The sequence below is a fragment of the Sander lucioperca genome, chromosome 1 (assembly GCF_008315115.2).
Source record: "Sander lucioperca isolate FBNREF2018 chromosome 1, SLUC_FBN_1.2, whole genome shotgun sequence".
NCBI lineage: Eukaryota > Metazoa > Chordata > Actinopteri > Perciformes > Percidae > Sander > Sander lucioperca.
The window spans coordinates 11,304,113-11,325,213 of NC_050173.1; the positions used below are offsets into that span (position 1 = coordinate 11,304,113).

The 21,101-nt window shown below is 41.2% G+C and overlaps 1 protein-coding gene and 1 long non-coding RNA gene across 2 annotated transcripts; one reads left to right on the forward strand and one right to left on the reverse strand.

Moving 5' to 3' along the window:
• Positions 1 to 81: 81 nt before the first annotated feature.
• On the forward strand, positions 82 to 19,909 carry slc27a4 (solute carrier family 27 member 4). Its single transcript, XM_031277858.2, has 14 exons — positions 82 to 509; positions 1,926 to 2,087; positions 5,825 to 6,035; positions 6,279 to 6,462; positions 8,364 to 8,522; positions 10,354 to 10,423; positions 10,599 to 10,690; positions 11,022 to 11,131; positions 11,398 to 11,607; positions 11,972 to 12,098; positions 13,770 to 13,907; positions 15,907 to 16,071; positions 16,791 to 16,937; positions 18,370 to 19,909. Exons 2-14 carry the CDS (start codon positions 1,927 to 1,929, stop codon positions 18,525 to 18,527), a joined length of 1,932 nt encoding a protein of 643 aa, XP_031133718.1. The 5' UTR covers positions 82 to 509; position 1,926; the 3' UTR covers positions 18,528 to 19,909.
• On the reverse strand, positions 5,577 to 12,546 carry LOC118494123. Its single transcript, XR_004896200.1, has 3 exons — positions 12,416 to 12,546; positions 9,740 to 9,741; positions 5,577 to 5,588 (listed from the first exon to the last, which is right to left on the reverse strand). It is a non-coding gene; the product is annotated as an uncharacterized LOC118494123 (long non-coding RNA).
• Positions 19,910 to 21,101: the final 1,192 nt, after the last annotated feature.

Genomic DNA, 21,101 nt, shown 5'->3' on the forward strand with positions numbered 1-21,101 from the left:
CAAACCCCGCCCCTGCCGGATGGGATGTGTAAAGAACCGCCATTCCCGATTGGCCCAGGCACCTGTCCGTCAACGCTTATTCCTGATACACTGATGGGACGCTGACGGCGGTGGGCGGGCGCAGCTAAGAAAATTATAAGGTCATTTGAATTACGCCTGCTAGCGAGCTTATCGGCTACAATGAACCCATAAATGATATCAATGATTGTGACAATGAACGGATGATGATCACGGGGTCAACGTCGACGCGCGCAGTCAGGCGAATTTGACTCCACCAGAGGAGAAACATCAGCTCTTTGTGGCATTACAACAAGAGGGGCATTACAACAAGAGGGGATCCTGCTGCGTGTGTCTGTGTGCGTTTTGTGAGCCTCTGTCAAGCCAAGCGAGCGGCGGAGAGGGCGACCAGGCTAGCCTTTAAGCCGATCAAAGCGGAATCGCACACAACGAGTTTCACTTCTGGGATTTCTGCGCACCTACATGCTGTGACGGTGTGAACGAGGTGCAAGGTATGTATGCAAAAAAAACTGATCAGTCCGATCTGAGTGTGCGCCCCCGCGGTGTTCAACTTCACGAATGGCTCTGGTTATTATTTACTAGGAGAAAGGGAAATATTTTGGCTATCACTCTATTGTCCTCTGTCAACCTTGTATGCGAGCGACCCGCTGACGGGACTCGAGAGGTGTCTCTCGACACTTTAATTACAGGCAGCTCTCGGTCCACGAAATGCAATTTATGTGAACATGGACTGCATATTCAGCATGCCTCTTCATAAAATAGGCTGCTTTCACACTGTCCATCCGCTTCCTTGCTAAGCCGATGCGCGCAATACGCTGCGCATCCTGCTTCCTAGGCGCGCTTGTTACCATGATAACCTACATCATCAACCATACATCATGTTAGTCCGAGCAAACAGATATATTGTCCAACCGGGTAACGATTGAAGGCCCTGGCTCAAAGCGCACATGGCATGATTAGCGAGGCGTAGTCTAACCAACGGTGGGTTGAGCCTCGCAATCATTTCCCCATTCACTACCGCAATATGATGCTACGCGCTATTTAGATTTCCGGGTGCAGCGGATGATGACGCTTTTTTGTTACTGTGAAGTGGCTCCTGCACCCTTAATGCATTTCCTTTCCTTGACGTGTGAACAATCCCATCATGTCTTATCCATCAGACATTCAGAGTACTTGTTTTGTAACACAGAGCGGCTGTCTGTGTTTTGAAATAACAGCAGACTTATTGGATTGCTATAGCCATCATCATCGTTATAGCCACATGCAGGGAGAGAAAGCAATACATACCCAGTCAGCATCTTGGCTTCTGAAAAAGCTATACTGCCGTCATGCAGTGTTTTTCTACATAGGTTAATGAATAGATAATAAGCAGTCATGTAAACCTATCGTTTACTGCTTTAGGATCATCTTCCAAACTATCAGGTGGCACTGAACACCAATGTCAACACTGTCCTCTGCTGCTCTCAGCTGTCACTATAGACAATTTGCTTTGCATTAGGATTTCCCTTTCTGACTCAAGGTTTCTGTAGCCTTGAGTTTTATTCAACTGCAAGAGAAAAAAAACTCAAGGATTTTGTCAGTTTTATTCTGCTGCCCATGTGAGACAATATAGTGCACTCAAAAATGTTTGTGTATTTCTGTTTACATGTTTATGACCACTTACAGATTTCATACAAGATGAAAACATACATTACTGGTTACGTGTAGCAGCCTCTTCCTCATTTATTGTAAGTGTACCACAGTTAATTAAAATGGGCACAGGATGTTTAAACAAAATCATTCTAGAGTACATTCTAACTGGTGGTGTGTGTGTGTGTGTGTGTGTGTGTGTGTGTGTGTGTGTGTGTGTGTGTGTGTGTGTGTGTGTGTGTGTGTGTGTGTGTGTGTGTGTGTGTGTGTTCTTTTAGGATGATGCGTCTAGGGTGTTCCACAGCCCTGCTGTTTGTGTTGAGGCTGCTAGTGGGCTTGCCTTGGTTCCAGGTTCTTCCGGCCATCCTAATCTTCTACCTGGGAAGTGGAGGATGGAGCTTCCTGCAGATCTTTGCCAAAACAATTGGCAGAGACTTACAGTAAGCATGAGGATTTTGTGTATGTGTTGGCATGCTCACAGTGTTTGTTAATTTAAACCTAAAAAAGTCATGGAATTTGCATGTTTTAATGCCGTTTCAAGCTTGGACAAATTATTGCTATTGTTATTTTTTCCCATTTGCTATTTTTTTGTAGGTCTTTCTTACTGCCTGACTGCTGTCAAAGGGAGCCACATCCCAAATATAATGCTCTCTGTAAGAATTTTGACAGTGACAAATTATCTGTTGTTTTGGTTCTACACTCCAGAACATTGGACCTGAAGTGAAACAATGACTATGAGGGTAAAGTTATGACCTTCAGCTTCAATTTGAGCATGTTAACATCCATATTGGGTAAACAGTTTTAGAACTGAAGCCCTATCATTGTCTCACTGCACTGTTAAAAAAGAATTGGGGAAATTGTAGCTCTTTTTATATATACAATTGGGTATTCCTACAGTGTTCATTCAATATGGATGGGAGAGCAGCTAAAAGCAGCCCCACTATCAAATCTAATGCACTGGATACACCACTAAATCAATAGTAAATGTGTCCTATGTATGTAGCCTAACACTTGCAGGCATCCCAACAATTAAAGTTCCTGAAGAGAATTAGTAAGCCAAACAATACCTTGCACATACAGTAATACAACTGTACAACACACTGTAGTTTTTGCACATGCTTACGATTCACACAGACTGCAGTCAGAATAAATAAACATAAACATTTGAGTCCCTTTTCGCTTTAGAAGGACATCATGCACATTGGACATATGATTTTGCTTTATGCTTTTTGTAATATGTTTTTTCATAGGAGAAACATTTGCAAGTATTGTTGTTCTCTCATCTTTAGCTTTGCAAAAAAAAATGTAGCAGAAATCTTTGAAAGCAGATTTGAAAAACTCCTGTGGCTCTTCCTCCACAGGCCTGGTTTTACAGCGAGTGTTAGCGACACATTCCTGTTATTCATGTTTCAAAACTTGACAGGGAAGGTAGCCTGAAATATTTTTCGACAAAGAACAATAGAGAGGATCAGGGAGTAGCAGATCTTTTAACTGTCTTGCCTAAAGCCAATATTTACAGTTAGAGTTACCATGGTAATTGGTTTGTGATTAACTTCCTTCTTTTCCCTTAATAGCTCCAATAATGGTAAAACAGGAAATTGTAAAAGCTTTTATGACCTCTCCATGACATATTAAGCCAATGTAACCAAACCAGTAGTAATGAACGCTTTTCTGTGACCCATTGTGTACAAAAAGGCCTCTACTCTCTTATTGGTTAGAGATAAAAAATAACAGTTCCCAAATCTATATTTTAAAGACATTTTGCTGAAACCAATTTTTCTTCTTCTTTAGACCTGATACTACCTCAGCTACCGAGTTGTGTGCACCTGCTCACATGCAAATACCCCATACTATAAATGCAGTTCTGATAACGTTGTAGTTATGTGCTGATAATGGCTTAAGCCCCAAGGTTAAAAATGCACTATATCTGACCCTGTCAAAGCATGCCCTCCCACAGTGACTCAGAAATGTCTGTATTGTAATGTACTGTGACAAGGCTTAGGTAATTACACTTAACATTACATCAACTGTAACACCTGAACACTATATGTTGCAGTTATGTAAGAGTATATAATGGACCTAGTTAGCAAGAGAGCACAGAAGTTTGGTAAAGAAGAAGGTTGCTAAAAGTAATGAATAAATGGTAGAAATAAATAGCTAAAAGTAATGACTAATTATTCAAATGATTAAATAAAAGTAATGGATAAATGGTTGAAACATTCCGCTTCACTCCGAGTAGTAGTTTCACTATCCAATATCCATACTCGGACCAAACAGATTGGGAACCACTGGTGTAGAGTTCATGTAGCTCCTCTGTTGCAACAGAATGAGCTTCAAACAGCTTTTTTTGCAGCCAAGTGTAGTAATGAAATAACTAAAACAACTGTGCAACAATAGATTATGGTTATCTGGACCATCATGAAGCCAATATCCACTGTAATGATAAAACTAGGGCTGTCAAACGATTCATTTTTTCTTAATCGCAATTAATCGCTGAATTTCTATAGTTAATCGCGATTAATCGCATGTTTTATCACATGATTAAAATTCTATTATTTTGCATTTCAGAACTCTTTTTAAGTACATATTAACAATCAAAAGCAATTCTTACCAGTGTATCTTGATTGGGAATCAAATGAATGCAAAGAAAGTTACTTTATGAAGTTGACTTTAAGATTTGTATTTGTTTATTATTTATTTATGTATTTATTCATTTACTATAAACAAAAGAAATTGTATGAATCTTAGTCACACATTTGAATCTAGAGTCTATATAGTGTGCAGTAACTCCTAAATAATTTTGATTACTCACTGACGTCCAGTGATCACCGGTTAATGAGACAGTGTTTGCACTTTGCAGCAGTTCCAGTTGGGCTGCTTTCTCCGTGTCGTACAGGCTATGTTTGCGTGAAACTACTGTCCCCCTCGACGGCAACGTATAAGACGGGTCAGAACATGCCAACCGTAGTACGTCTTTAAGACCTGAGTCTTCTTCGATGCTGACAGGTCTGCAGTTAGTTGCCACCCATTTCGCAAGAGCTGTAGTCATTTTTTTGGATTTGGTTTCATCCACAGATCGGCAACTAGTAGCACTCTCCAGTCACGTTAACTGTACTACTATGCTTAGCTCGTAGGTGGTAGCTCAAGCTTGACGTGCTTCGGTGATATTTTAATTCAGCTTTACACAATGTGCACATGGCTTTCGACTTCTGAGCCGTTTTGGAAAATAAAAAGCGCTATTCAAAATTTCGTTGCTGCTGTCTTTCTCCATCATGCCTGCAGCAGTAGGATGTGTTACGAGGAAGTATGGCAGCTTGATGATAAGTAAAGGTGCGGCAAAGGGTCAAAATAGTAGCCTGTTAGGCACCACGCGAAGCCGAGTGAAGTGTAAAATAATTTAATAAATGGCGGCATGCGATTAAAAAAAATTAACGCGTTATGCTCGGCCTTTAATCGCATCGCGATTAACGTGTTAATGCTGACAGCCCTAGATAAAACATATCACCACCACCACAATGTAGCCGTGAAGTAACTAGGCACAGTATGTTTTTTATGATGTTTCTGTACAGTGCCCACTATCTGTACCTTTGCACCATGAATATAAGGTATTGAGTGATATCCTTTCACGTAAGCAGACTTTGCCCCAGGGACCCACCCAGCCATCTCTGTCATAATGTACGCACAGTATACAACTATAAATGTAGATGAAATTAATAAATATCTAATTACTACTGCATAACAATACTAGCACTAGAAGATCCTAAGTTTTTTGTTTGATTTCTCGCCATTCATGCATTCACTGTGCCCAGGAAGTGACTGTGCTGCAATTACGACAAAGAACATTTAGTTACCTTTATATTTTTGTAAAAGTCATGTTGTTGCATGTTAAACATTTGCAAATATTGTCTGTTTTGAAAATGCTACCAAACAAAAACATTTATCTCAAGAACTAGGAAGTCAGTCTAAAAATGTGTGTTCCTTGTAAAAAGGCTTTCAGTATTGAAGATATATGCAATTTGTAGTTAATGAGCCAAAACGTGCAAAACCAACGCATTTTTAGGTGAGCTGGATTGGCTTTTAAAGCAAAGGGCAAATTGCCTTTTGGAATTATGCCAGGAAGAGTTCTTTTAACTGGCTGTTTTCTCCTTTTTAATAATATTCTCTCTTGCTCCTTCAGTGCGGCAGGAGTGCTATTGCGGGTGAAGATGAATGTCAGACGCCACCTCAGAGAAAAGAACACCATTCCCAAGATCTTTGCTGAAACTGTGCACCGCCACGGGGACAAAACGGCACTTATCTTTGAGGGGACTGGGGAGAGGTGGACCTTCCATCAGTTGGATGAGTACTCCAACAGAGTGGCCAACATGCTGCTGGAACGGGGTTTTAAGGTAGGGCCTACAAAACAAAATATCCTAGAAAGAATTAGGGAAAAAAAGACGTCTGTGGCAAATTTTACACATCTTGGTCCACAAACCCTTTTGCTATACTGATTTCTCTTAATTGTTAAAACTCTCTCAGATGTTGTTTCCATCCAGAAGGAGGCATGAACTTTTTATAGAAACTTACGTTAAATAAAAATAAACTTCAGTCAATCAGTTGATGACCCCTCCTTTTGTTGTTTTCCTCTTCAGGATGGTGACGTGGTGGCCCTTTTCATGGAGAACAGGTCCCAGTACGTGGGCCTCTGGCTGGGCATGGCCAAGATCGGAGTAGAGGCCGCTCTAATCAACTTCAATTTGAGACTAGAGGCCTTGGTCCACTGTGTCACCATCTCCAATGCCAAGGCTGTAATGTTTGGCTCAGAGCTGAATGATGGTAAGAGCAGAGAGGATGGAGGAGGTGGATGTGTAGCATTAGCAATTAGAGAAGCATCTGAAAGATATGTGGGGCAGATTTTGTTTGTTATAGTTGTATACATTGTCACATTTATAGCCAAAGGAGGGCTATACAATCTGTACAGCACTGCCTTCTGATGAGTGTCGCTGTTATGTTTCCGCTGTGATGAGAGAGGTGAGTGGTGCAAGGAGAAAGCAACCGAGGTCATAAAAGATAGATGGCTTTCAGAGAAGGTGTCCCATCAATATCAGTCAATGGAATGGCTGATGAACGGAAAGATGGGAAGAAGTAATGTAGAGAGAAGTGGAGAAATGTCTCCATCATCAATCTGCAGTGTTTAAGGACTGAGTTGGTCAGAGAGAACTGATAAATGATAAACTAAAACTGCTATTTTAATGAATTTAAGCATATTTATTCTGTTTTTATCCTGATATATGTACATGTACATGTCTTGTATGTCTGGTGAGCCAAAGAAAAATTTCCGCCCTGGTGGACAATAAAGATTTATTCTATTCTATTCTATTCTAACTAAAACAGATCTGAGGTGTATACGGAAGAAACTGAAACAACCACATAGCTGATGTAAAACCAGCGCTGTTGAGTCACATAAATTAGGAATATTGTTAATTAAATCTCTTGTTTTAATGGATAATAATTACATCATATAAATTCTATAAATATCTCTGTTTTCCTCCAACTTACTTCTGGTCTTGACCTTATATCTGTTAAACAAATTAGATTTAAATCAACTACTACTATCACTATTTTTGAATGCCCAAACAGAACTTAATCCCTGTTCTAATGTCTAATCTACTAATCTACAGTGTGTTATTAAGTAAAATCAGTAAAATGGTTAAATTATTATCTATTTCAATCTCTTCATGACCCTCTTTTGGGTAGGATTGGGCATCGAGAACCGATTCCTACTTGGAATCGTTCCAAAAATTATGATTCCATCGGAATCATTTCTTTATTGGAATCATTTGGAATCGTTTGAGGATTTGGATTCAAATCCAATCATCGGTTCCAAATTTAACATGCGCAAGTTTTGGTTTCCGTAGCGGCCAGGCGCTTGTTATGTTGCAGTCATGGAGCACAGTATGCGGCGCTCTAGTGTGGCTTTATTTTACGTTGAAAAAGCGGTTTGCAGTTGAAAAAACTGCAAACCACAATTGAATCAAAATAAAACTTTCCTCTTATTTGTGAAATAAGCATGTGACCCGTTTCAACTCCACCCCTCAAAGAATCGGAATCAAAAATTGATAAGAACCAGAATCAAAAGGAAGAATTAGAATTGGAATCAGAATTGTTAAAATCCAAACCATGTCCAACCGTACTTTTGGGTCCCTGCCCAATCTGAAAGGCCTGATCTCAACTGTTCTAAAGGCTGAATGAGTTTTGAGCTGTTCATCCTGGGATTGAACAGTGTTTGTGTTGGATCCTGGAGATGTCAAGTGATATATGCCTTTAAGTAATTGAAAAAGCAGCCTCTTTGCTACAGAGCAGGTCACTTTCAAGCCAGTAGCATTAGTACTGAGCCAGCATGACATAAGGCTTTTAAATTAAGATACACTGTCTTTTTTTCAGGGGAAAGTATCAGAGCTGTTTCAATGTGTTGTCTCCCTTCTTCTGTCCCTCACAGTAACATATTGATACTTTCTTGCCTTTTTGTCAAACTGCACCTTTTATGTCAAGGTATCCCCTACCTGAAACTCCAAGTTAACCTACCCTGTCCCCTGTTTCCCTTCCCTTCTTTTTTCCCTTCCCATCTTTCCTTCTTCTCTCTGTCTCTAATAATGCTTAAATGTTGTGCCACATAAAGTCCACTTGTAATTTGGAATAGTGGATTGACATACTTTGTGTTTTTCTTACTCTTATAGCGGTGTCTGAGGTCCACAGTTTAATGGGAAAGGAGGTGCAGATGTTTTGCTCAGGAGACTGGGACCCCAAACGAGTCCCGCGGGGAACCGAGAGCCTAGAGCCCCTGCTGGATGCTGCCCCGTCTCACCTGCCAAGCCGGCCGCAACGCTGCTTCACAGGTGAGAACACCGTGAACTGACTGGTGTCATATTAATTCAGCAACCAACAACGGATGTCCTGGTCATCAGGAATAAAACATGTCAAAATGTCAGCACTAACTCTAACCAAAGCAACACAGCAATTTTAAAAAGTCATTTGTTTCCATTTTCTGATAGTATGACAGCACAGACAAGTGCTAAGTAATACTTTTGGCACCAAGCAGTGACTAGCAGTCAAATAAATCACATCATTTAATCATACTGAAAAATGAAACCCCTATACTGAACGAAAATGTTAAGAAGTCGGTATATAAAAAAGTGTCAGTGTTCATTATTTTAAATATTATTGTTTCAATGCTATTTAATATAAGATTAGCACAAAAAGTAAGGAAATTTGTGTTTAGTAGATTATTTCTCTGTGGTAACAATGCTTTTTGGCAATAAATCTTATACCGTTGGAAAGCCGGTTTAGTTTTCTTACAAATGGTGCCCCATTTGTAAGGAACATGCATTTGTGGGACGAGCAGCAGCGCTGAGTATGTGGGTTGCGCAAATGGGGCACCATTTGAAAGAAAACTAAACAGGGTTTCCAACGGTATAAGATTTATTGCCAAAAAGCATTGTTACCACAGAGAAATAATCTACTAAACACAAATTTCCTTACTTTTTGTGCTAAGTTTATTTATGACTGCAAATAAATACAGAGGCTGGACAGAAACTTTAATTCATATTTTTATGAAGTAAAAACTACAAATATGATGCTGATTGAGCTAATGAGAGAAATGGTTATCAAACAAGAATCCTCTACTCGTTTTACTGTTATAGTTATTGGGATGATTCATCACCAGAGTTATATGGGTTACTTGTTTCTAAGGCAACCTGAATACAGTACATGGATTAAAGAGAGAACAAATTGAATCCACAATATTAATAATCAAGTCATGTCCATTTATTTATATAGCCCAACATCACACATTTGCCTCTCAGGACTTTACAATCTGCACACCATACTTTGTATTTTTTTTAATAATATATTTAATAATATATTATTAATAATATTTAGCATTTCATACTTTCTATTCTATTACAGAGCTAATCAGTGATCTCTTATTCAATGGGTCGAGTCCCACCTGCTCACTCACCTTTGTTCTTGAACACTATATGAAATAACTGACAGCCACACCATCTGTTTCAGCAATAAAACCTATGACAAAGGTCACTAAACCTGGCGCCCACACAGCTGATTTGCTTATGCCAAACAACTCTGTGAAAGGGTTTGAAGTTTGTATGTGAATTGAGGTAGCATATAGCCACTATAATCCAGTTCTTTAGCTGTTAATCGGACCTATAAAGTGTATATCGTCTGTTGAGCAGTGGTTGGAGTTTATTACATATGCAATCAGTTGTGAGCAGGAAAGCAAAATCCAAACACAAGTGGTTAATTGTGATGCCAGAGACCTCTCAACTGGATCTAGAGCCAATTTGTATATGTACATCTGAATGCAGGATTTTTGGTCAGAACAGGATTTCTCGGTGTAACCACTAGACCACTTTGCTTACATACTGCACTGTATCCCCTGAGAAAAAGGGACTTAATGGTCTAATGGTCCTTCAGTGCTGTAACTTAGTCAAAATGAGCTGAATTGGCCTGTAATTAAGGTTCATCAAATCCCAGCATTTATACTCCTGCACTGCTAATCAGAAGTGAGCATTCAGGAAAATGTTTATTTCAAAATGAGTAACATATTTAAACATGACAGAGCATTCATGTTTACGCTCTTAAGCACATGCCAGAGCCAGTCACAATGCATTTAAGTTGTTGATATCACTCTCACCCTGCTGTCTGTTTCAGATCGCCTGTTTTACATCTACACGTCAGGAACCACTGGGATGCCTAAAGCTGCTATTGTTGTGCACAGCAGGTAGGAAGGAGCCGTGCAGCTAACTAACAGACACAAAGGGACTGCAGCTGCTCTGACCCATGCTTTCATGTGTAGTATAAATACTGTTCTAAGAGAGTGGAGGAGAAATACTTAAAACTTGTTGGTTTTGTTTTGACTTTGTTTTACTTTCTTCTCTTGCCATTCTGGTTTTCAGGTACTACCGCATGGCAGCCTTGGTATATTATGGCTTTAGGATGACTTCAGATGATGTGTTGTATGATTGCCTTCCGCTCTACCACTCTGCAGGTAAAATCATAACTTGATTTGTGTGTGATTTTAAAGTTGATATTTACAAAAGTTAAAGTTACAACTTTTGTTTTAGTCAGCTATTTTGTTTTTTTTAAAACATTCATCTTGGTGAACATAGCTTAAAACAGCATCCGGCCTTATATAGTGGTTAACGTCAATTGGCAAGAAAAAGCGTTGCTAATGTTTACCTGTGTTTTTGAATGGCACACATTTAGTCTCAGTGTTTTTGACTTGTGCCTACAGAAAAATGGCGTACAAATTGTTGCTTTAAATTCTATGTCCTTATATGTTCCCGTGTTGAGGACAACTCATATTTCTTTGTCTACAGGTAACATTGTGGGAGTGGGCCAGTGTATAATACATGGCATGACTGTAGTCATCAGAAAGAAGTTCTCTGCGTCACGTTTCTGGGACGACTGTGCCAAATACAACTGCACTGTAAGCATAATAAAGATTACAAGTCAATGCCACAGATTTGGTGGGCTGAGTAGCACACCACAATCAGTTGCTCAAAAGATGTCTTTCCTGTCACTTTCTTTAAAAATAATCTCAAGATTTAATGTTATTCCCCAGTTAATCACTTTGAATCCCTTTTTCGTTATTGTAAGTTTGGTATTAAATCAGTAATTAGTCTATTCTTATTTCTGTTCCATGTCATCACTGAACTATTTTTCTCACTACCGTCCTGCTCCACTCTCCTCCAGATTGTGCAGTACATTGGTGAGATCTGTCGATACCTGCTGAACCAGCCGGTTCGGGACATGGAGAAACAACATCGGGTGCGCATGGCAATGGGCAACGGCCTGCGGCAGTCCATATGGGAGGAGTTCATGAAGCGCTTCAATATCCCACAGATCGCAGAGTTCTACGGAGCAACAGAGTGCAACTGCAGCCTCGGCAACTTTGATAACAAGGTGGGAATGTGCAACAAAGTGGTGACCAAACAGCCTGTAGGTTGTTGTTTTTCTGCCTAGATTTTCTTTTGTCAGCCCAAGTGTTTTAATTGGCATCCCTGTAGTGAAATACTCTCTTTAGAAATCCTAGACTACCACCACCCACTCAAGTTCTTTCACCTGAGAGTTTTACATTATGTTCATTGGCTTTTCTTTTCTGTATTGCTCTAAAATCCTCCTCATGTTAAGCGCTCTGTTATTCTAAAAATGTTTTCTCAGTTTTGGTGGCTTCTTATCAACACAAAACAACACAACACACAGCGCTGCAGCTGCAGTTTGGAACTGGTCAGCCTTGTTGATTTTTTTCTTTTCTTCTATGCTCTAGATTGGAGCGTGTGGCTTTAACAGTCGGATTCTACCCTTCATCTACCCCATCAGACTAGTGAGGGTGGATGAGGAGACCATGGAGCTCATGAGGGGACCTGATGGTGTCTGTATTCCATGTAAACCTGGTAGGTTTACTCTATACACATATTAAACATCAACTTTACACTTGGTAGGCTTAAATCATTTTCAACTCACTGGCAATAATAAAATTAGCCAACTAGCTAAGAGCTAAGGCACATGTACAGAGATGTCGATTAATGTGCTTGTCCTTTTTAATAAAGAAAATAAAAGGAAAGGAAATAGCCCTATATGTTAAAACTAAAGACTCTTTATCTCAAAGCACTATTCTGGGCATACTGCAGTTGTTTTTTGGAAATTTTAACATCAAAAGTTTCTGGCTGAGCAAATGAAAACTCAGCTCATAGGTTAATTGGCTCACAACGAGGGCTGGGCGATATGGACCAAAAGTCATATCCCGATATATTTAGGCTGAATATCGATACACGATATATATCCCGATATTTTTTCCACAAAGTGAGAGCAAATGTTCAGTCAAAGTCAAAGCCAAATATGACATGTACAGGGTGGGAAATTAGCACCAGCCACCAGCCAATGGTGGGTATTTTTTCAAAGTGGCGGGTGACTTTGCCTTGTATACCAGCCACAGTGGCGGGTGGATTGTAAAACATTCCTTGTAACGGATTGGACAGCTTTTGTTAAAGAATGCTGTTGCTAAGTAACAATGCACAATGCTTATAGGAGTCACGTTACGTTACTGCTAATGAATGCCCAACATTTCCGGATGTTGCTGCTTCATAATAAAAACATTCAAATACCAAAATAACTGAGGACTTTTATTGTGAAGAACTTAGAGGAAATGAAACCGTTCACAGCCGGGGGCTTGACCACGCAATATTTCCGTCAACTCCAGACTTTTGTCGAGTAGTTTTCAGCGCTAGTCCGTGACACCATTATAGTAGCTACGCCACTTGTCACTTTTCTTTTCATACGGCACATTTAAGTTAAGGAAAATTAAGTTTGCAGTGAGCTTTGTTTCGGGGCTGGAGCTTTTTCGGGTTGTCGATGGCTTGCGGCTGGGGCTTCTGCAGCGCGCAGTTTGCCACTGTTTTAGGTAGTGAAAAAGATTTGTAGTGCTTCCACCCCTGGCTGTAACTTGTTTATGGCACTGCCTACATATAACATGATTTTGTTGCTCATTTGATACTTTGAATCCGAACCATCTCCAAATTACTGAGCCACTGCTTTTTCTTTAACTAACCAATTCCTCCAATCTCCAATCTCCTCCGCACGCTCCGCAGACGTTGTTGCTTCCTCTATGTTTGTTGAAGAGTGGCTGAGTGTCTGTTCCTGCCCCTCCCCCCCTCTGTGCATGAAAGAGAAGGGGCGGGGCGCGGGGAGCAGTGCAGAGAGCTCCAGGTCAGCAGCTTGCTTGGAGCAAGGATCACAGCGCAAATTTGAACTATATCGATATATGCGATATGGTCTAATTCCATGTCACGTTTAAAAATATATCAATATAATTGTTAATATCGATATATCGCCCAGCCCTACTCACAACGAGGCTTCAACAAGCTACCTCAAAATGATTGTGTTGCATTGTTTTTATCATGTAAGTGTTGTAGACAGTCATGCACTGACAGGCGTAGTCCTTTCTGTAACTCCTGATGGAGCTTGAACTATCCACTTTGTGTGTGAAAATGGTTTGATTTGCCATAATTGCCAGTTATACATAAATAATTCTCTCTCTCTCTCTCTCTCTCTCTCTCTCTCTCTAGGTGAGCCTGGGCAGCTAGTCGGCAGGATCATTCAGAATGACCCTCTTCGGAGGTTTGATGGTTATGTCAACCAATCCGCAACCAGCAAGAAGATTGCTCATAGTGTCTTCAAGAAGGGAGACACTGCCTATCTCTCTGGTTAGACACACACACACACACACACACATTTACTTATTCACTGTATTACATACTGACTAAGTAACTTTCACACCTATAGCTTGGGAGACTCGGTGCAATTCAGGGGTGAAGTTGCAACATTTTTGCATTTTTCATTTGGTTAGGTTAGCATTCAATTCAATTCAGTTTTATTTATAGTATCAAATCATAACAAGAGTTATCTCGAGACACTTTACAGATAGAGTAGGTCTAGACCACACTCTATAACTTACAAAGCCCCAACCATTACAGTAATTCCCTCAAGAGCAAGCATTAGTAGTAGCTATTGCAACAGTGGCGAGGAAAAACTCCCTTTCGGGAACAAACCTCGGCAGACCCAGACTCTTGGTAGGCGGTGTCTGACGGTGCCGGTTGGGGGTGTGATGAACAGTGGCAGTAATAGTCACAATAAAGATAATGGAACAGTGACTACAATGGTAGTCGTAGTAGTTCATGTCATAGTAGGGCACAGCAGGGCGTTACGGGGTGTAATGTGGCACAGCAGAGCATGGGTGGACGCAGCCAGTCACTGCAGGGAATCGCAGAGCGTAGCAGGGTGTAGCAGGTCCATAGCGACAGCTGCACCAAAGACCCAGGTCTTGGTGGCGATATTCTGGGTGAAGAAGAAACATAAGGACTCCGGGGAGTAAACTCCCCAGAGCTAGGTTAGTAACAGGCATTTCTGGGAGAAGGATAAAAGGAACAAATGAAAAGAGAGATGAAAGAGCAGCTCATTGTGTCATAGGAAGGAAGGAACTTCCCCAGCAGTCTAGAATTATAATAGCATAACTAAGAGAGGCAGGCTAAAGAGAGGTGCCGGGTCGGGCTTGAACTCTCCCCTGCCGGATCGGGCTGTACTGGCCTGCCTCCCTCTACTCTCACTATATTATTGATTATATGATAGGTAGATCTGATGACTATGAGGAGAAACAGAGAGAAGCTGGGGTGCTGTGTCTGTAGCTATACACCTTGCCCCGCCGGTCTAGGCATACGCTGCGACTCCTCACTCCCTAACTATAAGCTTTATCAAAAAGGAGGGTTTATTCTTAAATGTGAAAACAGTCAGTGTCGGTTTCAGATGGACAAGGAAGAGAAGAGGAAGATTGCTTACCGTTCAGTTGGGGAGATTGTTTTTGAGGAACGTTGTCATTTGGCCGATTCAGGCAGTGTAGGCCACCAGACCGTCTGCCTACCGCATCCCTCCGAAGCTTTTGCCGCGCGGTAGCAATTCTCTTCTGTGACGACGGCTGGTCAGTCGGCGTTGAAGGGGGGGAGCCCGGCGAACCGCATCGGCCGCTACCGGTTCCGACTCTGGCAAGGCATTGAAACGGTTGGAGAGGGTGAGGGCAGGAGGTGATGGAGCCCTACTCGTGGCTCTCTTTTGGCCGTAAACCACCTCAGTCCAGGATGTCTTGATAGCCGATAGAGTCGAGCAAGAAGATGGACGTTGGCAGTTCACACTGTACAATTGTCAAGTGCACCAAATATTGTAAACAAATCTCATGTGGTGGAAACGGTCGAGTAAAACTTGCTGACACTCCCTGGTCTTAGAAATAAAGGAGCAACACCGGTTGTATGAGCAGCTGTTAAGGAGAGGGCGGGCCCTGATGAGAGACAGATAGTGGGTTGTTACGACGAGCGATGTATGGTCATAGTAAGTTTAAAAGTTATCATCTGTTAAATCATATATAAGTCTGTAAATTGTGTACAGGGTTGAATTCATTTAAATTGCAGGCTAGTAAATGCATTGTTTTTCGGTTCACTTCCTATGTTTGGGTCGGATTGCGTTCTCATTTAAAGGGAACCGAACTCTAGTGCACTTGAAAGCGAACCGAGACCCCTGAGTCTAGTTGGTTTGGTCCTCACCAGAGTTCCCAACACCCCAAACTAACCGGAAGGTCCAGGGTTCGGTTAAAATTGCTCATGTGTTAAAGTACTTTTAATTAATATGATTTTTCGCCCCCCCCCCTCCTCTCACCAGGTGATGTGTTGATCATGGATGAGTGCGGCCACATGTTCTTCAAGGACCGCACAGGAGACACGTTCCGTTGGAAAGGAGAGAACGTCTCAACAACCGAAGTGGAGGGAACTCTCAGCAGGCTGCTAGACATGAAAGATGTAGTTGTCTATGGAGTGGAAGTACCAGGTAAAATCTGTCAATATACAGGCTTGATTATTTGTTCTTATTTCTGGTTTTCCTCAATATGTGTCCAAAGAAGGTTTTGGTTTAGAGCTGTGCAACAAACAGCATGTCTGCTCTCTGTGCATGTCTTCTTGAAAATAGGTCACTGCAATGTGTATAGAGAGATGAATACTGAACAGATATTTAACAAGAACCATACTGTGTTAAATACTATAGTTATCACAGCTGCAGTATCTTGGCTTACTCTTGACTTATTGTGACATGAAATTAATTATACCAATTTGAAATGTCATTACATATTAAGCTGAACTGAAGTTGAGACTCTGCAGAGGCAAATCACAGATGTCACTTTAACTTTATTAATCCGCAAAACTAGTTTGGCATGCACAGTGACGAATAACAAAAGATACACAAGCAGACAACATATGAAAGACTGCCACAACAGTAATAGCAGTAACACACAAATTAACAGATATCCCAAGAAAGCATTAGTGTTGCACAGGAGACCACCTAGACACTAAATTAAAAAACTATACTAATACAATCAATGATGTATTGAGGTCTCTAGAAGTGTCTCTTTCAGTACTAGCAGTATTTTAAGGGGGAGTGTACAAGTACTCCGCAGCATTCAAGGCCTCGATGCACAAACACAAGCATCTGTTTGACTTTAAACCCCAAATGGTGGAATTCATCCTCTGACATGCCCCTTTCTGTGTGTACAGGAGCAGAGGGAAAAGCTGGAATGGCAGCCATCGCTGATCCGTCTCACTCCACTGACCTGGAGAAGCTTGTGAAAGACATGGAGAAAGCTCTCCCGCCGTACGCCAGGCCTGTATTCCTCCGCTTCCTTCTGGAGGTCAACAAGACAGGTGAAATGCTCTTTTCACTGCCGTTTGTGTTAAAAAAAATCATGAGATTTTCAAAAGCTTTATTTCTGTGCAATTTGAAAAAAAATTACAACTCGTTTCGAAGGGTTTCTGAATTAGACCTCAAACCTTCATAGCTGGCTAAAGTGCCCTAATTTTATTTATTTTTCTAATAATACTGTATACGAGACAATGATCTCAGCCACTATTTGGGACTCTTATTCTCAAATTATTTAGAACTGTTCCAATGAGGAGTCAAAGTACAATGTCCATCCATCCATCCATTTTCTGCCGCTTATCTGGGACTAAGCAAGGTAGTGCAGATGTCTCTCCCCCCAGCAACGTTTCTCGAGGCATTCCCCAAGCCAGATGAGATGTATAATCTCAGTGGCGTGTTTTGGGTCTACCCTGTGGTCTTCTACCAGCCAGAAAACCTCCGAAGGAAGGCGCCCAGGAGGCATCCGGATCAGTATTATCAGGCCATGAGTCCAAAAAAAACAACAAATATTTGTAATACCATCATATAATAATATAAATGATAATATATTTTTTTAGAGAAAAGCAGCAACTCCTTAAAATTAAAGGTCCCATGGCATGAACATTTCACTTTATGAGGTTTTTTAACATTAATATGAGTTCCCCCAGCCTGCCTATGGTCCCCCAGTGGCTAGAAATGGCGATAGGTGTAAACTGAGCCCTGGGTATTCTGCTCTGCCTTTGAGAAAATGAAAGCTCAGATGGGCCGATCTGGAATCTCCTTCTTATGAGGTCATAAGGAGCAAGGTTACCTCCCCTTTCTCTGCTTTGCCCGCCAGAGAATTTGGCCCACCCATGAGAAAGAGAGAGACATGATGGCTTGAAAACAAGCATGCATGGCAGTTGGTCAAGGCTACACCCCCACCCTCCACCTTGCCCCCCCCTCTTTCCTCCTCAATAGCATTTAAAGCTACAGACACAGAAATGGCACATCCTAAGGAAAGCTCATTGTGGGACTGGCTCTAGTGGCTGTAATTCTGCACCAAGGCTGAATTTCGGGAAAGAGACTTCAGATACAGTATTAGGGGACCACTAAGGCCTAAATAAAAGCATCCAAAAAGCAGCATGTCATAGGACCTTTTAAGAAGCTGATTTAATTAATTAAATGATTAATCGATTATCAAAGTAGTTAATATATTTGAATACATTTTCTGCCAATCAACTAAATGATTCACTGACTTAATGTTGCAGCTCTGTAATGTTAGAACTGCACTGCTTTGTAAGGGAATACATTTAAATTATATGTGTATAAAATACAGCTTATTAAGAATAAACATTTGATTGAATAGTGGTGTGTTTTTATTTTTTTCTTAAAGCAGTGAGACAGTGAAGTACAGTAATACTAGCACAGCTTAATTGGCAAAATTAAATACCTAGATAATCTCTGTCTCTTTCTCAGGAACGTTTAAGTTTCAGAAGACGGACTTACGTCGGGACAGCTTCAACCCCAGCGCGGTGTCAGACAGACTGTACTTCATGGATTCCAGAAGAGGGTGTTATGTGCAGCTGGACGAGGACCTTTACCGTTCCATACTGTCTGGGAAACACAAATTGTGATTAGCAGGCTGACCACTACATCTACACATGTACACATAAATACACACATACAGATATAGAAGAGAAGACATTATTATGTGACCAGAATGCAGGGCCTTGTCTCCATATACAAAAATACATATAAAGTGATAGCCATACACACTCCTTACACCCACACTCAAACGGCAACATATATCTACACATACACACACACACACACATTGTATTCTCAAAACCACTTTGCTCTTTAAAATCCCTAAAAGCAGACTTATGCACGCCACACACACACACACACACACACACACACACACACACACACACACACACACACACAGCACCACTCCATCCATCCTTCACCGGCAACTCCTCTCGCTACCTCAGCAAACGCAGAGAGAGGCACAAAACTAGTAACCAGGTCTATTTGGTAACCTGAAACCACCCTTCATAGCCACAGTATCCCTGCCCACACAGGCCTCAAACAGCCATGCCTGTCCATCCTGGTCCATCAAACCACATGTTGCTGGGGGACACAACAGGAAGGGGATGCAGAGTACAGGCGGCCTGCCATCCAGAATGCAAAAACTTTAAACTACAGATATCCACAGACCTAAAGGATGCTGAGAAGGAATATGGATAAAGTGTGTGAGGGACCTATGAGGACATAAACTGTCTCTCGGTTCGTTGTTTCATCAGCGAGATTGTTTTGTAAAAGACTGGAGGCTCTACCGTCGACTTCACCTGCACAATTAGCCAGCAGTGACAAACCTGTGTGATAACTACAGCTTTCCTCTATCTGAGGTTAACGTGAAAGTATTTCTTTCACCTCTCTGGTCTCATTGTCTTCATTTCCACCCTCACTCTACAGAGCTTGAGATGAAAATGAGGAAATGACAAAAGTTTTTTTTATTTTTTTAAAGGGAAAAGAATAAGGATCTTAGGGATTTTGGAAAGCCTTTGACATGTAACCCACGGTTACGGAAGTTAAATTGGACCAGTGGTTGAAGCCGAAAGATCTACTAAAGTGCAAAGCCTCCAGTGTGTGCAGTGAAATAAACAGCCGCACCACATGAGAGCTGATATAAAACAAAGCTTTTTATTTAAATATGTCTGCATCACACCAAATATATTTAAGTTGTAGTCTTTGTTTACATATTTAAATGATATATATAAGTTTTAGCAATTTAAGTTGTTGTAAAAGAATTCTCTTTTGTCATAGTGCAAATGTATCCGGTTGTTTTTGCTTTATCGAAATCTGTCCTTCAGTAACTCTTGGAGTCCTCAAAAAGGAAGTTGCAGTATGCATTTTATATCAGCAGCTGGAACACAAAGTCAAGTGATCTGACTGATTCAACCCTGGGCTAAATACATGGGGCTATTTCCATAAACAGGACTTGTTCACATACTGAGCTGACTGAGCTGGGTATGTTTGTGTGGCTGTATTGTGCAGGTTTTGTCCTAAAAGGTAAACTAGTGTGTGTGTGTGTGTGTGTGTGTGTGTGTGTGTGTGTGTGTGTGTGTGTGTGTGTGTGTGTGTGTGTGTGTGTGTGTGTGTGTGTGTGTGTGTGTGTGTGTGTGTGTGTGTGTGTGTGTGTGTGTGTGTGTGTATTCTTCTAAAACACATGAAGAGGACTTGACTGAAGATACCGAAGCACCAAATCGCCTGATCAGCGAGGACTTTTCAACAACATGCTGGTGCTAAAGAGGGATGTCCTGTCAAGTTCAAGAGAGCCCAAAGATTCAAAAAGGGGTGGATAGGATGCGTCGAAGTACAACGATAGAGGAAGAGAAAATGTTGTTTGCATTAGCTGTCATCAGAGGTTGTAGTAGCATGAATGAGCATCATCAACCACACAAGCAGAGCACTGTGCCTTACTGTGAGTTCCCCTCCCAGATTCACAGGCCCTGGCACACACATCGTATCTCATATGCTTCCCTATGTTGGACCTGTTCCATTTAGCTTCTATCTACCATAATCTTATTTGTCTGTCTTCAAGTTCCCTGTCATAGTAGCCTCTATGATTATTTAGCTGGCCTAAATCATGGCAGCTCATACTTTTATTCTGAAAATGATCTGCTAAGAATCCATTGCATTCCAGAGACTGGCGCCTTCATCCTGCCAGGTGCTGGAAGAGGTTTTGTTGATGTCTCGATGGACAAGAGTCATAGCATTTTGTCTTGGACTCTATCCTCCTCACTTCCTTTTCTTTTGAGTCTCTTCCGGTCTTTATTCCAAACTGTAACCTTAATTTGTCTTCTAGATTTCCTATATGTTATGTGTTTGTTTCTCGGTTTACCTTATAGATATTGTTCGCCCAAGTTTCCATTTGCTCAGCACCTTTTACTTTACGCCGTTATCATCTGTCTGCCAACCACCACAATCCTTTCCATTCATTCATCTCTTAATCTCTCTCCGCTTTCTTCTCCCTGGCGTTTCATCCTTTCGGGCTGGCACCTTTGTTTGATCCTTGCTGTCTTTGTCAGGTCTCTGTTCTCCACCATGTCTGCTTCATGTTGCTGGGCTCATGTTCAGTCAATGGTATAAACAGCAGTTGAATACATTTCCGATATTTCCTAATAGGAGTTTGTTTAGTGTTT

Bases quoted from the DNA above. Each gene is read 5' to 3' on its own strand.
- slc27a4 (XM_031277858.2), top strand. From the start codon at position 1,927: ATGATGCGTCTAGGGTGTTCCACAGCCCTGCTGTTTGTGTTGAGGCTG. The intron at 10,424-10,598 runs GTAGGAAGGAGC...TCTGGTTTTCAG, and splicing joins GCTATTGTTGTGCACAGCAG to GTACTACCGCATGGCAGCCT. The intron at 16,072-16,790 runs GTAAAATCTGTC...CTGTGTGTACAG, and splicing joins CTATGGAGTGGAAGTACCAG to GAGCAGAGGGAAAAGCTGGA.